This window comes from Ascidia mentula, chromosome 5 (genome assembly GCF_947561715.1).
Source record: "Ascidia mentula chromosome 5, kaAscMent1.1, whole genome shotgun sequence".
Classification (NCBI taxonomy): domain Eukaryota; kingdom Metazoa; phylum Chordata; class Ascidiacea; order Phlebobranchia; family Ascidiidae; genus Ascidia; species Ascidia mentula.
This window is the reverse complement of record NC_138570.1, coordinates 5,077,159-5,095,309: the sequence shown is the minus strand read 5'-3', so window position 1 is coordinate 5,095,309 and position 18,151 is coordinate 5,077,159. Positions and strand designations below refer to the sequence as shown.

General features: G+C 38.0%; 2 protein-coding genes across 2 annotated transcripts; both read right to left on the bottom strand.

The window, feature by feature from the left end:
* Positions 1-399: 399 nt before the first annotated feature.
* LOC145901861 (sodium/hydrogen exchanger 6-like) lies at positions 400-7,888 on the bottom strand. The gene is made up of 14 exons (XM_082989667.1): positions 7,700-7,888; positions 7,356-7,495; positions 6,888-6,965; positions 6,614-6,690; positions 6,138-6,359; positions 5,388-5,664; positions 4,794-4,961; positions 4,512-4,623; positions 4,094-4,247; positions 3,802-3,856; positions 3,100-3,141; positions 2,270-2,361; positions 1,955-2,060; positions 400-1,884 (listed from the first exon to the last, which is right to left on the bottom strand). Exons 1-14 carry the CDS (start codon positions 7,845-7,847, stop codon positions 1,576-1,578), a joined length of 1,980 nt encoding a protein of 659 aa, XP_082845793.1. The 5' UTR covers positions 7,848-7,888; the 3' UTR covers positions 400-1,575.
* Positions 7,889-8,802: 914 nt separating this feature from the next.
* On the bottom strand, positions 8,803-17,571 carry LOC145901855 (exportin-7-B-like). The gene is made up of 25 exons (XM_082989660.1): positions 17,385-17,571; positions 17,150-17,296; positions 16,997-17,090; positions 16,773-16,939; positions 16,497-16,706; positions 16,262-16,437; positions 16,024-16,168; positions 15,647-15,844; positions 15,158-15,379; positions 14,893-14,986; positions 14,255-14,390; positions 14,081-14,189; positions 13,934-14,007; positions 13,367-13,511; positions 12,991-13,093; positions 12,829-12,925; positions 12,402-12,512; positions 12,116-12,197; positions 11,951-12,059; positions 11,681-11,895; positions 11,183-11,321; positions 10,837-11,039; positions 10,638-10,736; positions 9,536-9,672; positions 8,803-9,474 (listed from the first exon to the last, which is right to left on the bottom strand). The coding sequence occupies exons 1-25, from the start codon at positions 17,391-17,393 to the stop codon at positions 9,354-9,356; spliced, it is 3,342 nt and encodes a 1,113-aa protein (XP_082845786.1). The 5' UTR covers positions 17,394-17,571; the 3' UTR covers positions 8,803-9,353.
* Positions 17,572-18,151: the final 580 nt, after the last annotated feature.

Below are 18,151 nucleotides of genomic sequence, written 5' to 3'. Positions count from 1 at the left end.
TTCTATTGCATTTAACCTGACAACACCACCACGTCCATTGGCAAAACGCCACTTTCTTCCGCCATGTTGAGTCAATAAAAATCAATAGCGGGCAATTTTCGAACAGCCTCGCCTTGCAAATGGCGTCTCATTACTCCTTCTCAGACGCAAGAAAAAAAGGGACTTTTTTCTTTTTCGCGAAGCAGAAACGATTTCTTTAGAGAGCACGGTAGCAAATACGTGTGCTTTTCGTGAAAAAAAATCCAGATGCATATCTTTGCAAACCGGATGGTGCAAACAATACTATATTCAAAAAAAACATCTCCCTTAACACACCTTCTTGTTTGTTTTTTTGTGTACGGAATGCTTTGTTTGAATCTACATTGAGCCAAGTAAACTAGGCCAAAAAACACACTCAAAACAGTTATTTTTATTATATTAACCATCAATTCCACACATTAATGGTGTACGTAAGTATATTTGACATAAAATTGCGATAGCAATTACAGGCAAGACACAAAGTGCATCAAAACATTGAAATGATAGTTTTGCCATTATGCATTGTCTGTTTTGGTATAATAATCACAAAAATGTGTAGATAATGTTTTTTCGAGAACAGCGTTATATCTACAATAAACATGAAATCATTTTCTGAGCTTACATTACAATGGAGAAATGCATGCAGATGAAAATAAGCTTTAAGGATATCGTGAGCACAGGGAATGGTTATACCACTAAACTGTAGCACTGGTACATTTCGGCAGTTGAATATTTGATAATTAATGAACTGTTGTGTCATTAAAGTGTAAAGATGTTTTATTTGTGTAGGTCGCTATGGAGAAGTCTTGTGAGGAAAATGTGTCCGGAGTAATTTCAAATCTATACATAATAAATACAAATTGAAATGACAAAGAAATGCTCAACTAAAAAAAATTAATAAAATGTGGGGTTAAGTATAACATAAATACAGCAAAGTCGACTTCAGTTTGTTAAAAAAAACAGAATAGTTGTTTTTGATGTATGTTAACAATGGCGGGTACAATCAGAGTCAAAAGATCTATATCTCAGATAACAAGTATATTTTCAACATAAGAAGTTTGCTCAGAAAATAACAATGCGCATACCTGCCAACATGACAGAAAAAGTAAGAAAAAATGAGTTCAAGTTGCATGATACTAAAAAAAGATATCTTTAAAACACTGCACACATTTTGCAACAACTACAACCAACTTGCAGAGACACATGCTTGTAAATGCTCATATAGACAGAGAGATGACATATAGATCTACTTTTAGACAGAGAGATGACTAATGACGAACTTATAAGCACATTTTAAAGTAATACAGTTTTATAGTTCTATTTTCACAGTCATACACTGTTTGAACAACAATTGCAAACATTAAGAATACAACAATAGGCAAAAAAGTAGTCACGACAGAGTTCAACTGGTTTGTTCAACAATTGTTCGTTCTATAATCAGCTTTCAGTCTGATATATCCTAGGTCAAACAATACTATTCCATGCAATATCTGCTTTAGAAGTTTGGGCAGTTAACATTGTCCTCTTCTTCCAAGCAAATAGTATGTCCTACATTATTTAAACTTGGTCATTTTCTCTTGGTCTTGGGTCAACTGTTAAACTAACATCATGTAAATCAACAAATCCATTTCCACTGCTGACAGCAGATTCTCTTGCTTCTTCTGGCTCTGCTGTGTTAGGAAAAACGTCAGCACTGTGTGGTTTATCGGCAATGGCAGAGTTTGCAACTTTATGAACACCTTCCAAGTCCGTGGCAGTCCTTGGATTGATGTTGGATGTGGAATTTCGCGGTGAACGAGCATTGTCACCGAAACTCACATCGTCGTTTAAAATAAAATCGGCATCACTGTCCTCATCAAGGTTTTCCTTTAAGAAACAGAACATGGTTAGGTTGAGATTTTTGGCATTGGAAAGAGAGCTTTTACTGAATACCCACCGCATAAGCATGTGGACTTGTGAGACATTTGGCCAGAGGAAAACAGCAGCTGGGCATTGTGTTGGTGAGTGGTGGACCAGAATGTGTTAAAATTGGCTTCAAATAACTAGGGTAGTAGAATTGCTAAGGAAAAACATTGCGACATATTTTTAACCTAAAAGGAAAAGTTAATATGGGTGCGGTACCTAGCAATGCAGTATTTACCTCTGTGGAAGCATAAGTAGTAACTACATTTACTATGGGTTATGGAGCTCTTCTCCACAAACGCTTACATAGTTTATATTTTCAACACATCCAATAACATACAAAGGATACTATTGATCAAACTTGTACCAAAATTTGAACATCCAAGCACTGTCAGCATATTTGCGAGCCGGTGGGGTTTCTGGTTCAATGCCATTTGTAACCTGAATGGAAAAAAATATATCACTTTCTATCCTTTAAAAATACTAAAAAGATGTTAGAGGAATTTAAATACTATAAATGTCTGTAAAAATAAAGGAAGTCATATTTGGAAAGACCAATGATAGAAATAATGACGTTGCTTACAATTTACACATTCTGTTTCATTCTTTGAAACTGAATTTAGACTACAAGGATGTAAATATAAAACTACAAATTATTTTTAATATTGGCAACTAAGTGATGATTTTTCTGATTTGACCATTGTTGTATCAAATTGGTTTTTAATTGAGAAAAAATTGGTGCAGTTTGATGGTTTCATAAGGTTTTTCAAAAATTTGATCATTAACTCATCGTCGCTGATGGTTATGTTTTGTGTAATAAAATTGTGCAAAATTAAATATGTCTGATATATTTGTCAGTAAACATGCAATATGTCGTTAAGTGCAGATGACAAGCGAAGAAATTAGCAGCAGAAAGATAGGCTTTACAAATGAAGACAAAGGTACACCAGTATCAAAAAGTTTTATAAATATCACCAATAATTAGCACAAGAAGTCTTTTGGAGGTTTGTAAATCCTAAATACACGTAGTAACCTCAAAATGCATGACAGACACTACAGTTTAAAGCAGTGGCTTTAAATGGTTTGTCCACAATGGCTGCGTGGGACAAACCACATGAAAAACTATTTCAAGACGAAATGAATTAGACACACCATGCCTAAGAGGTGCATACAACTTACAACATCGCTTGGAGATCCTGGACACCTTTGGTAATAATACTCCTTCGATATAATAAGTGCACAAACCATGTTACAAAATTCATACAAAACACAAGAATTTGTCTTTCAGACTCGATAAACCAGAAATTTGTCAACAAACAGTTGAATTGAAAACTCGAACGTCCCAAGAAGTCATGGTAATTGGTTGTGTTATATTTTAATTTAATTGCCAGTTTTTAAAGGTGTTGGAAGTTCTAATAGCCAACAGTTTTTTAGGGACCAGTGATGAAAAAATGTTGCCTGTGTCAAAAACTTGTTGATAAGATCATAATGTCAATTAAGATAAGCTGTGGTGAAAGTGTTTATTGCAATACATGCGTGATTTGGAAAAATGAATGATGTTTAGGGAGAATATATACCTAGGAAGGGAAATGTCATTCAAATAACCAAACCAATGAAATAACTGGATTAAAAACAATAGGTATATACTGCCTAAAATGACCACGTCTGTATGGCTTCGAATGCACATACTAAATTCATTGGTTGTTGAATGCAGCTATTTAATCACTATGACCCAATGCCCTTGTATTGATATTTTTTGCCATGTAAGTGTTTCGGGGATTAAAATGGGAAGCTAAATCAGCAGTTTGTGCAGATTTGCTTTAGTAATCAAAGTTTTGCAATGTACAGAATTACAGAATTTCTTTTTGCACAATTACTCACATTGTTAGTTTGGTGTGAGGAGTCATTGCCAACTGCATCGGGGTCCACATCAACTCTGCGCAAAAAATTAACTTTTACCAGCAGGAAAATATATAATAAATATGAAATTTTTGAAAATGGGAATAAATCATACAGTAGATTATGTGATAAAAGCAAATCTCACATCACTATACAGAAAATTAAAATCACAGCTGGACGGTTGATAATAATGTCAGTGATCAACAAACAATAGGCTGCATAAAGATACATAAATGGAGCTAAATATAGACACTGTGCAGACAAAAACAATTACTTTATTTTAAGCCAGGTGAGCATCTGCGTGGTTCCTCCACCCAACACCCATACAGTGACGAACACTATGAGCAAAGTTGTGCTGAAGATCATTTGCTGCCCCTTGTCGCAAGTCTCCCGAATGGCGAGGGTGAAGGCAATTGCTCCTCTTAATCCTACAACAACCCAAAGTCCTAATACTTGCGCAAGTTTGATAATTTTTTGCAAAGAAATGTACAAGCTTTGACAGATGCAGACTTGTGCACCCTGCATAACTTTAACAATTATGTTAATGCATCACACATTTAACCTTGGCAAGGATCAGAATTTATGGGCCACATTTAAGTGCACTTTACATGTAGTAAATGGTCGTTTTAGTAACTTCTATGGCAAACAGTTGGAGAGCAGGACATTTCCTGGTATAAACACAGCAAGCGTACCTGCAAACATCATCATGTGCTGAATATTCATGGGAATCTTGTTTTTTCTTCCCAGGTTCAGAAGAAAGGAAAGTGGATAAATGTTACAGGCCCTTGACACAAACACAGCAATCTGCCATACAATCAAATTAAGGAAATTAGGTAACTATGTAACATATAGAGTATCTGTAATGCAAGGATTAGACTCTGTGCATTGCATGGCAAAGAATTAAAATCAATATTATTATTCCAAAAGTTAAGTTGTTGTTCAACTGTTTGCAAAAGCAGCTGTGAAAAAGATACAAATGCTCCAACGATGAAAATGGGGCTGAAGTAGTGATGACTGAAGGTGAACATGGAAACTCCCATGTAACTGAAGATAAAGTTTTCAGCGAGGAAATTGAGAATTTCGAATAGCTGCTTGGTTCGAATCTTTGATTCTGCCGACAGGTTGTTGTAGGTGTAGTGGGCCTGAAACAATATAATAAGTTTGTCGAAGAAGCACACACAACCAAACTTTCACAGCAAACAGTTAATGTACTTATGTTTCATGCCAAATTAATTTTTTTGAAAACACAGCAATCGCATCCTTTCATATTAATGGATTAGGATAGTGGTTCTTAAACTGTGGGACATGGCTCAGTACTTATTAGAGCATAGATCAAACTGTTTTAATCCACTGGGCTATGATGTGCAACAGAAGGCTTATTATTTTGGGCACTTTATTAATAGGTTGAACAAACAACAAGAAAACACTTGGAAGTTGCTTTAGTCACATTAATTCTACAGAAAAAAAAGAACTGCAAGACTTTGTATTTGGAAACATAATAAGGCCTACTAAAATGGCAAGGCTTTTATCTGCCGAATCATGCATAGCATTGGTTTTGAAGAGCATACCTGCAGAACCCCGCAAAACAAGACAGCAACAATGCCAGTAAAACCAACAGCTTCAGCCATCAGGAAGCATCCCCAGGACATCAGAAAGAACACAGAGGTTTCCAATACAGGGAACTGTCCTATTTTAGTGAATTTGAAAATAATCGCAGTTATGATGGCTGCAATGGCACCAATCACAAAAGCTCCCAGGAAGATGCCAACAAAAAGTCCCAATGATGAGAAAAATGCTCCAGAATCAAAATCAGTGCTGGTGGCTTCTTTGTATTTTGTGATGGACCTGTAAAATTTTGACAAAATTTCCAATAATGTAGAGAAATCTGTTGTAGTTGTTTATCAACATTGTTCAAATGTAAAAATGAGTATCATGCAGTATTTTGTTGCTGACATCAGTGATGTCCTGAAAACGAACAAAAAACATCTTCATGATTTTTGTGCATTGGTCTCTTTATAACTGGATGAAGTGACTATGGGGCACAAACCGATCATGCAACAAGCTACAAGGAGTGTTCTCTTGTTTATAAATTATTCAAATCTAAAAAACATCGACTCCTAATATTGATGTTGATGCTAAACGATATAAAATAGAAGAACAATGCTAATAAATATTGTACAATGCTTTTATACGTTTATTCATTAAACAAAATACTGCTTGTGTGAATGCTTTATTACCTGTTTGCAACTCTAATAAAATGATCAAGCGGTTTTAGCAACAATATATGACTACACTCGGCTGCAAAGTAATAAACTCACGAAACAAGGATAATGGCCACAGCATCATTGAGCACACTTTCACCAAAGAGCAGAGCATCCAGGTTAACATCTACTTTTAATTCCTTAAACACAGCAAGAACTGTGACAGGATCGGTTGCTGACACAATGGCTCCAAATAGCAAACAGTCCACAAAACCAAATTGAAAAGTGGGATCTGTGTTGTACAACATCATAGCTGATACGAATCCATAGCAAATTGACCTGTACGAGAACGACATGGGTTTCTTTAACTTGTAGGCAGAAGATGATTGCCAATGTAAATATGTAGACTATGATATTTAAATCAGACAGTTATTTTAGCTATGGACGACGCAAAAGTAAATAGTGGCTGATCCAGCTTGGCTGCAATGCCTTGGCTGTGAAGCCTGTGAACCCAACCTAGTTATTTTAGCTATGTTGGGTTCAATGGTAATTTTTAAAATTTGACACACTTTTCCTCTGTCTTATTCACTCACCCTATTACAGCAGCTGACACAAGTGTTCCAATAAACGCAAAAGTCAATATTGATCCGATGTTTCGAAAGAAATGACGCTGCAATTATCAAAGCAATAAAATCACGGGTACGATGCAAGCAATGTTTATCTACCTAACAAACTTTTCAATTCATTTATGTTTAATTTTTTTTTAATTTTCTTGTACAATGTACTACATACCTTACTGTATGGACACAACATAAGTTTGGGTATTTTAAAAATATATTCAAGGGATAAATTTTGGAGAGTTTTTACCTTTTTAAGGCTGTAGCCAGCATGAAAGATAATTGGGGGAAGCAGAACATTGAAGAAAAGCTCTGGATTAAAAGTAACCTACAAAAACAACACTTTTGTGATAGTCAAATAAAAGAAGGCCATTGTTTTTAGACCTAGTGACTTTGAAGTTGCATATATTGATGTAGCAATAACTGATGTTGCAGTATTTTTTTTCAAACAGGAACCTCTTCTATGAGTCAAAACTATGATGTATGCGCATCATGACTAAATACATTCTTGTCACAGGAACTAGGCATTTTCATACCAAGATATAAAAATAGGGAGATTATACATATACACAGGAACACTGCACAAAGCATGTTTATTAGTATGCTGACAACATTCTCGATTTCAATAAGAAGTAAAAGCCATTATATTCTGTGAAGAGAGTGGCCCATTTGGCAAGTTAAAATGTCTGGGCAGAATGACTTCCTGTACAGTTCCTACCTGACGTAGTTCTGGGTTTGAAAACTGCAGGCCTGAACAAGTGGTAGACTGCTGACAAGTGATATTGGTGGAATTACTGCCCGGCGTGCTTGCTGGAGTTGGGTTGCTTGTGTATCGGATTATTGCTCCAATAATCAAACCTGAAAACAATGAAAACATATATAAGAAACTTTACATAACAGTTGTTACCATGGTCTTTGGGTTTTAAAACATACAACTTCTTTGCACCCAAAAGTCGTGAATGCAACAGTACTAAATTTTATGTGTACAAACAGCAAACTATATACATGCCGAATAAACATTTGTTTACACAAGCTAGTTTGGAGTTTAAAGCATGCACATACCATAAACAATAGCCAAGCCTGTTTCATGGATGAACCGCAGCCTCTTGTACTTTAAAATCCATATTGTAAAAATGGTTAACAGCAATAAAGCAACAAACAGCAGCAAGTTTGTGCTGTCATTTTTGTGTTTCTGCTCTGCAGTTTGCATTGTGTGAGAAATTGTGCATGTATGTGAACTAAACCTGCTGTGTGCCTGTAAAAAAACATTATTTGAACTTTAATTGATTCAAAGCATTACACTTGCATGTATCTGCTATAACCAAAACCACAACTTCAGTAATTGGAACATTCATATAGCCTTCTAGGCCTTGTAAACAAATTTACTATCTCGTCGTTGGTTCTTTTTCTTTACGTAGTTTTTACTGGCTCTGACTGATCAATGGAAGCAACATGGTTGAACTAAGAAAAGGTATATATTAACTAATAGAAGATGAAACTTATACTCCAGATGCACAAACATGCACAAAATAAGCTTGTAAATCACAAACAAGTTACATCCGCTGTGAAACGCAATGCATCGCGATCGCATGTTATCCAGACTCCAGAGTTCCAGAGATCACGCGCTTGTGCCAAAACAAATGCCTGAAGATGACGTCACAATCACGGATCGACTTGTGCAAACAAGCCTTGAAAGTGTCGATAATTAGAGTTATTTGTCAGGCAATTGCTCGTTTAGTCATATATTTAATTGCCACCTCTATAGACGATCAATAAATATCTTTATGTAAACATTTTGCCACATTTTTATTTGCTTTCTCAATGCACGATCAATACATAGGCAACACGTATGTGCACATTTGGCCATATTTTTATTCGCTAACCTTTACAAAACTCATTTTTACATTTTAGGTGAAAATTGGTTTCTTTTACGAACGAAACAAATTCATGGCTTTTCAAATATTATTATCTTCCACTAAATAGCATTATATCTTCAAAGATCAAGACAATTTACCGACCAAAAAGTCTCTGTCACAATAACTCTTGACGATAGCCTACTGACTTCCACAGTTTTCTCATAATATACAACGGTTTTACTACACGTCTGCAACCACCCGTGAAATCACATTGTTCTGTGACAAAATTGGATCACAAGATAATAAACATAAATTTTTGGGCAGAACTTTATTGCGAAATGCAAAATTCTCGAACGTCGTGAAAAATAATGAAACGGATTCCCGGGTTGCAGCAACATGAAGAGGAAATTTTCTGAAATGCATCTTTGCTAATCCTATTCCGCTTGCAAAATAGAAAATCGAGACAAACGACAGGTTGGAAAATGTCAAATTGTTGTTACCAAATAGCAACACCCTCTTGCAATTGCTCTTGATTGAAATGGGAGCAAAAAAAAAAACGATATTGGCGCTTTGAAAACAAAATTGGAAAGGTTTTTTATTACCACAAACCTGTTTTTGTTCTGAAGCTCATCGTATTGAATTGCTTTAAATTAAACTAAATTAGTTTTTGCATCCCATATGGGCTTTGCGTTTGAAAAGGTGAATTGTTTTGCAAATGCGCTGTGCCCTTGTAGTCACTTCTGCGCGCTATCCAAAGCGCTTCAAGCGTAAAAAATCTCAATTTTGCATATGAATAGTGAAGCACACGAAGCACACGAAGCACCGAAGCGGCCTCAAACACGCCTCTTCAACGTCACACACTACGTCATCATGCTGCTTGAACTTGTTGTAAGGTCAACGGCGTTGCTGGTTGACGCCCGACCGTCCGCTTTTATTAAGTCGGTGACATCACGCCGGAAAATGGAAAGATTTTGTGTAAACCTGTAGGGGTAGAATATGGAACTGTGAATTAGGTTGAAAATTGGCGGTGTAGAATACTCGCCTGTCGCGCGTTTTCGTGTGCAGGTTTTTCTCAACTCCGTTCATTAGTTGCGTGAATGCGTTGTGCAGCACGGTTGGATCCAGCGTTCCGTGATCGGATCCAGGCTCGCACAGGGATTTCTCCAACGACCGTAAATGCTGCAAGAAAGTAGAAAAATAAAGATTTTAAATTGGTTCGCAGTGAAAAATGTATTTTGTTGTTTTGCATTATGGATGTATGACTTGTAAGCAAAGGGCATATCGACCATTGTAACCCATTTGTTGAAGGGCCATCAATGAATGATACTGGTGCCCATAGGCGTCGAATTTTTAACGTTTTGTAAAATATTAAGGGTGGCTTTTCCAGGTTTTAGAACACGCAAAAAAACATTTCATCAGTCGTACCGCCCTAAACATAGCACAAACAACGCAAATTTCGTTCCGTGTCACTTTGTTGCGTAACAATTCACGAGATACTTGTGTTTATCCTGATTGTGACGGTGATAATACAGGTCACCAGGCATACTAATTAATCAGAATTGTTCTTCTGGCACTTAAGTTTCTAAAGTGTTTATTTGAAACCAACGTTTCGTCTGCCATCCGGCGAGCCTTCCTCGTGGTAATGTCAACAGTGAAGCATCACGCGCATAAACACTGAAAACGCACATGTACTTTCCAGCGGTTTGCAACAACTTGTTGTAAGTGTTACGCCCCGCTACACACCTAGTCACGTGACGATGCAAGCGGTGTCCTTTTTCCTTGTGTTTTTCTTACGTTTTTCTTGCGTTTTTACTGTTTATGCGCTTGATGCATTATTGTTGACATAACCCTGAGGAAGTCTCGCCGGATGGCAGACGAAACGTTGGTTTCAAATAAACACTTTAGAAACTTAAGTGCCAGAAGAACGATTCTGATTGCATAGTATAATGTATGTGTTTTTTTTGACAATCATTTTTAATTTAAACATAATCCAGGGGGCACAAGGCATGCGTTGTCACCCCTGTTTGTTTGTGAGGGGTAACATGTCACCCCAGTCACCCCTAAATCGACGCCTATCTGTCCAGTCGTATTGAACAACGCCTTAGCGTAACGAAAAGCAAGGCTGTAGGGTACATGAACATTACCTCCTGATTTAACAAAATTAAACCCAGCAGAGGCCTCGACATGCTCCATTGATTCCGACAGTCTTCGAAGAGGATTGTGTGCAAAACAGTGGAAAGTGCCTGAAACGAAATACCACCATCAAGCAGCCTTAAATGCAATACATTTTACGACCAGCATATTAGAAACTTCGCCAAAAAGTAAACCACACTGTAGTAATACGTTTTGCAAGATCTGCGGGCGCTCCATCATCACTTGCAGAAAGTGCTGTTCGCGTTGCCGCTCTAACCGCCCGTGATGCGTCTTCGTCGTGGACACAGTCGTCACGTCACCGTTAGTGAGGGCTGGGGAGCGCGCGGCGATGCGGAACAAGTACGTGACCACGTGATCGAGGGTTGTGCAGCAGCAAGTGCAAATTACAGTGTCTGGGAGAAAAAACAAGGTGGTTTATGACGGCGATTTCCAGGCGTCCCGTTAATGCAACCGAGACAACTTTACGTGCAAATACCGGTACCCCGTTGTCAAATCTTAGCGGGAAAAATAACAAATATTCTGGATAAAAATGCACCTAAGGCAGTAAGGCCGTCGGTGACAGTGCCAAGTAGATGATAGACAACCGAGGCTGGGAGACTGGCGAGAAAACCCATGTGATCTTGGGCGATCAGCTCCAGCAAAGTGTGGTAGTTGTAACTCAACTTGGGATATTCCTGTGGATTGAGAATACAACATACAAAAATTAAAACTATTGCGACCATTGCTTAAAATGTTTAGAACAACAAACACTGAATATCAATGAACCTTGTTCACGCAAGTTAGAATTTTAATGTAATAATGGTAGCTCTTTAGAGTAAATGTCCGACCAGCAAAAATTAGGAACGTGATTGTCCACAGTTCTGTGATGTGGAGTGTATAGCAGTATAGCAAATAGCGTCCCTTCATACAATATTTTGGCTTTGTACTTCTCTTGCTCACTGGTTTACCAAAAGAACTGTAATTTGCTGGGCGTATCACCAACAGCATCAAAACCGACGGGGAACGACAAGATTCGGCCTGAGACAACACATACCAGCAGAAAATTGGTCTGTATGGACATGACGAGGTTCACGAACACGTTGAGCGCATCGTCCAGCGTCGAATCGTTGTATAGCTGGAACACCCCGAAGTTCACGTAACTCCCCGACAACGCGTTCTTTAACAATGCGAAGCAGAGGGAAATCCCCTTGAAGCGGTGCGTGTAGAGTTGGTCTTTCGGTGGTTCCCCGAGGGTGAGGATCCTCGTTCCTGGCAAGGATAAGTTTCGTTTCCTTGCACATACAGCAGTCTCGCAGCACCTTACCATAAGCGCACATTAACTTGCTCGCTTCCTTGAACAACAGGATTCCGTTGGGTGAGGAAACGTCAAAATTTAACCTCTGGCCCCTGTTCAGCACTAACTCCCCGAACATCTGCAATTCAACAGAATTCAGTGACGTCACAAGGGCCGCTTAGGACGTCAAAATACCTTCAAAAGGGGCGTTGTGAGGGCGGGGTCGTGGTACCACATTTCCATGGCTGATTGCACGATGTCGGTGAACGTGGGGTATCTAAAACCCTATCGTTAAGGTAGTTAACCGAGCATAAAACGTAAAAGGAACCGCCGGAATGCTGAACATCAATTCATTTGCGTTTCAATGTAATTGTGTTTATTTTAGCATCAGTTATAAGAAATTTTATGAGCGCTTTTCGTTTGATTACGTGGAGGTGGTGGGACAACAATGTTATGTGTTCTGCTTTACGACAAAGGATACACAAGGTTAAAGAGCATTGCGTATGTGTTTTTGCAGTTAAATGAATAGGTGAGTCCCCGGATGTCTCGCGATATTCCGATCAACGACCGTATGGCGGATGACTGGAGGGAACTGCACAAAGAAAAAAATCACTCGTAATAACAACCATTAATTAGTAGTTTTGCTTATGTACCGTTTATAGTAAAAACAAGGGCGCTCAACTCGCTGTCAAAAATGATGTATAAACAAAAAGCGAAGTTTAATGAGAAATACTCGACTGAAACAAAATCAATGTCACAAGCTTTTGCCGCAATGTGTTCGAAACGAATTGATTAAATTGTGTTTTATTAAAATATTACTAATGTAAGAGACCCCGATAGAGTTGCATACAAAACAAGGTATTCTATAGCTTGGCCTGGTAGGGAATACAACCATGTACACAACATACCTGTGGTTGCTTGCAGTATTTTGCATCATCTGCTTCAGTTTATTAAAAGTGGCCGACATCGGTCGCATGAAACGGACAAAACGCTCCTCATCTTCGCCTGCAATATATCGTGAAAATGTCTTCTAGAAACTTACAAGAAAAATAAGTTTATGACAAACTCACCAAGATCGACTGCAAGCAACCTGCCCAGAGCAATGTGGAATACAGTTCGGCATCTCAGGTCGCTTACTTTCGATTCGGCTCCAAGAAAAGGAAAATGTAAGCTCTGTCATTTCAATGTACAATAGCGACGTTAAAAGTACAAATAAAATTGTATATTGACTGAAGTTAGCGATAAAAGATTGACCGAAACGACGAATGCTTGTAGTAGCGTTAGGTTAGCTCCAGCTACCAACTTCCTATATTTCGAAGGGACAATTTTTGAAAGCGTCAAGCTGACGTTCTACCACTGAATTTACCAGTTGTGATAAAGGGAACTTTTTGACCCACAACACGCTCTACTTGCTGAACTCTTAACATAGCTTGTTAAAGAACTTACGGGGTCGTTCTCCAGGAGGAACTTCACCGAATCGAGTTTCACGAGTTTGCGAACGGAACTGAAACCGACGGAGAGGTCGCCCAGCAGGTGTAAAGTCCTGTTCACTATTTCGTCGTTGTGACTCCAGTATTTAAGGTTGGTGATACTGGTAGATAAAAATAACTGGTTTCAGTCTGTGCATTGAGACGTTTTTTTTATTAAAAAAATGATTAATTCACATAAATTGTTTGTTTTAAATGACTAAACAACTGAGAAATGTATACTGTTATGTGGGAAATTGCTGAACAACAAAGAAGAAGGGAACAAAAGCTTAATGAGGAAGTCAAATTGCTCAAAGCAAAAATTGCTGATACTACAAAGGAAAATGTTCAAATCAAGACTAATTCCGCTTCTCTTAAACATAATTTGTCAGAAATCAAAGATGAGCTCTTAAAAAAGCACAGAGACCTTATTCAAACAGAAAATGAAAAAGCCAAAAAATGGAACAACCCTATACTGTACAGTATTTCCCGACTTCATTATTTGTTAAACATCAAACAGGCAAAAGTTTACCCCAAAAACACTTACATTTTGCCAACGAAGACGCTGAGCACGGCAGAATCGTCTCCAAGTTGCAGAACCTCTCCAAGCCTCTTGTAAACCTGAACACGATAAACTTCTTTTTAATCACAGAACATGCGCAATATTATATCACGTGAAAATGGTTAAACAGACCTTGGAGCTTTTGTGCACTTGATCTCCGACGTAAATCTTGCGGAATTGTTCGAAAAATGAAAGAAACGCGAGTTCTATAGTGGAGTTGCCGTTTCCGGAAGGCAGGCGCCTGGAACACGAGAAAATTTAGTAAACAAATCTCCGAACTAGTTTCGGAAAATACGGCTTGCTTACTGGTCAGTAACGGCCATAAGTTGAAGTACTCGGATCACCAACTCCCCGTCCATTGAATCGTGTTCGTCGGTGGCGGCGAAGGAAACACGGCCACCAATCACTGCTCCCACCAGGTGGATGATCCATGTAAGTTTGCCTGTCCACAAGAGGGCACCAATGAGCATGTAACGAAACATGACCGCGACGCGAAACGACGTCGCATTGTGCAGACCACTTTACGTTAACAAAAGCCATTCCAACAAAATCGGAAACAAGTTTCGAAATAAAAATTGATATATCAACGATTTTTACCCGTCTGAGGGACTATATTAATGACAAGTTTCATTCTACGAAACAAGTTTACGAATATTATGCGTCAAAAACCAGAAAACCCCCAAGAAAACAAACAGGCAACCTACACGCAATCGACCCCAACAAAAGTCCAATGACAGTCGCTCTAAACTAATAATTTTAAATGCATTTTGGAACGAAATTAAAATTTAATTAAATTTGCAGGCTTTGGTAATGAATGACGCTCTATTTGGCTTCGTATGGGAAAAACAACGGCGCAGCACAAACGCTTTTTTACAACTAGTTCTGCTAAAGTGTATTGCGTGGCTGAAAGCAAATGTTTTGATTAGGGTGAGAGGGAAACCAACCTAGAGGAAGAAGAAGAAGTTGTTGATTGTCAGCATTGCTTCTGAGAAATTCTTCAAGTTTCGCTGCAGCTTCATCAAAGGTTTGCACAAGAAGCTGAAAAATAATCAACATGAAAGTAGTCACTTAACTCACATTAGAAATGTGTTTTGCCCCACAAGTCAGGGTAATGTTTAGCGTTGTTTCAACAATATATGACATGAGTATTTGTATCAAAGGCACTAAAAACTTTTGCATTAATCAATCCTACTAATGACTGTCACTAACCTGGCAAGTGTTGCTGTATTCACACCTTGCAATGGTGGATATTTGCTCTAGCTGCTGTTTGATGAAGGACATGTCATCCAAAGGACTATCCAGGCCATCACGTAGAATCACCTCCACTGAAGCAAGCCTAGACTCCACATAAGCTTTCATAACTTCCGGCATGAAACTCTCCAGTCGATGTGGTTCTGGAGCTTTGATGTAAGGCACGCTGGCAGCCATTCTCTGGGAAAACAAAATGTCATGAAACACATCCGTCAAACAGTAGACTAGACTATGACTAAATAATACACTATGGTCACCAAGTTTTTGAATTTTAAAACATGGATTTATTTGCACCAATGTCAATTTGTTTTCTAAATACTGACCTACTTGTGTAATGTGAATACTACCTAAAATTTGTCATGAATGTTTTTAGACAAAAGTCTTGTGTCTTACAGTATTGTGGACAAGCAAAATCACTCGACAATTTGCAGTGAAACAATAACACACCTGCCACAGACTGAGTAGATAGTGAATGGAATTCGGTGAAAAATGCCACATTCTCAGTGAGGTCACAGTAAAGTTGGCCACAAGTTGCATTGTGTCCAAGTAACATGGAACTTTCACCAGCTCTCCCAGTTGGTAGTTGGCTTTGAGACGGGCAACCATGCGGCAAAACTCATGGAATGTAGATTCATCTGACATTTTCTGAAAACATTAACTTACTTTTTGGCTAAAATAGGATTTAATTGTAACTTTAATCAATGATTTTTGGGCAAGAACGTAGTCCGGTCAGTTGTACTTACTTTGGCAAATGTTTTGTTTAACACAAAATAATACAAACAGACAGGATGCAAGCAAACATAAACATTTTTTCAATTTCCTACCTGTGGGTTTTCCAAAATGCCTTTAATTCCCTTTAAAATGTCTCCGAGGAACTTTATGCGTTCTGTGTTGTTAAACAACGATCGACGTACAGACACAATTTGAACAAGACAAGTCATGACAATCGAACACAGTGATTCTGGAAGACTACAAATGCAAAATAGCTTTGTAACACATTGAATTGCAATGGCAAGTACAATTGTAACTGTCCAGAAGACATATTTTAGCTGCAATACTCACAGATTATACAGATTAAGAAACAACTGTGATGTACTGAGATCAACAAAGGTGGAGCGCCACCCAGTGGGAATCTGAACTGTAATGAGATCGTCGCCTGAATCATCATATGAGGTTCCAATAAAGTCAAACAAAAGGCAGTTGAGCGTAAGGTTCAAAACACCACTTAACAAAGTGCACTGTAAAAAAGTTGCAAACAATTATTTTCTTCGCAAAGTATTATAAAAACAATGCTGACCTGCTCATTGCTTTGTATCTGATCACCAGATAACAGAGCCTGATTCAACATACTGCAAGCTAGCTGAAATATTTCAAACAATGTTGTATCCCGAAATGAAGCCGAAATCTTACGGTGTCGCGTAAGTGGTTTGACATTTTCCGATCGATTGACATCTGCAACTAGTTCACTTAGCAAGTGAACACCAATGATGCACTGTGAAGTGTTTCCCTGCAAATTAAGAAGTCTTTGTGGTAATTTAACTCCTAATCGCCACATACATGATCAAAACCTAACCTGCAAGAATTTGCTGATATCAGCAACAACATTTCGGAATGGCCATTCATCTTTGAAAGAATCAAACCATGCAATTTTAGTTATGCGCGCATAAAGCAAAACCAGTGCTTCTTGGACAAATGTCACTTGTTTTGTTCCGGAATACAGGTAACTTAACACATAGTTTCCTTAACAAAAGATAAGTTAATAATATTGCTCAAAAATTACAAAAGCAGGAACTTTACTGATATCAAGTCTCTGCTGTAGCTGAAGTGGGGAGCCTTGCTTTGATACCCTTTTTGTAAGTGTTGAAGAAGCAATCAGAATAGAATAAGGTGTCTGAAAACAAACTCATTACGGTAAACCAAATGTTATTCAGCCACAAAACTGTTACTTACTGCAGCTCTTTGCAAAAGTAGTTGGCACTTATCAAGAACATGAGGATCATTTACAAGATCGACAAGCACTTTCTCCGCTTGCTGGCGAATGCTTGCATCATTTGTTTGGTACATTGCAGTACAAATTTGCTCCAACTTCAAAATTTCCTGTATGACACAAAGAAAGACACCCCTCTGAAATCATTCTGAAGTGGATTTGGTTTGACATATTTTATTAAAAAGTACACAAACAAACCTGCTCCATTTCGTAATGTTTATAGGACGAAGAACTCAATCGTGAAGATAATGATTTGTTTGCAAAAAAGTAGTAGCAATCATCTCTGTATTATATTAAAAAAAGTAAGATACGATACTCAATATCACTATACACGAAAGAGTAAAGTCAAATGCGGAACACAAAGGGTCTCAAACAACAATCGCTCTTCAGTGCGTAACAAAAAACTGTAAACACTGTCCACAATTGCACACACACATGCTATGCTAACTCTTGTTGGTGAATACATAGAAATGTTACAAATTTAAACACTACATTATCTGAAGTTCCACACAAAACAGATAACGTTAGGTTCAATTATTGCTTTGTATTGCATAGAGATGCTTTTATAAATTTGAATGCCTGTACACTAACGCAACAAGGTTGGCAAGTACAGAACAGTCTTCGTGAATATTGGCATCAGTAGGCTCATCGTGAAACGTCACTACTGTTGTCTGTTTACACTTAACAGAGAAGGTTTCATCCAGGGTTGCCAGATGATCAAAACACTTGACGGCCCAACGTGGCTACGCTGTATAAAATTATCATGTTGTGAAAGCCAAAAACACAGGCATGAAAACAAAGCCAAAATCAAAAGAAACATCGGCAATTTAGGTGAAGAAACCTTGAGATTTCCTTACTTGGTCCAATGACTATTTTGCTTGACTAGTGACGTATAGGCAGCCAGAAATTTTGGGACGAAATATTTAGAGGAGTAAAAGTTTTTAGTTGCCACCCGCTCAACCGGT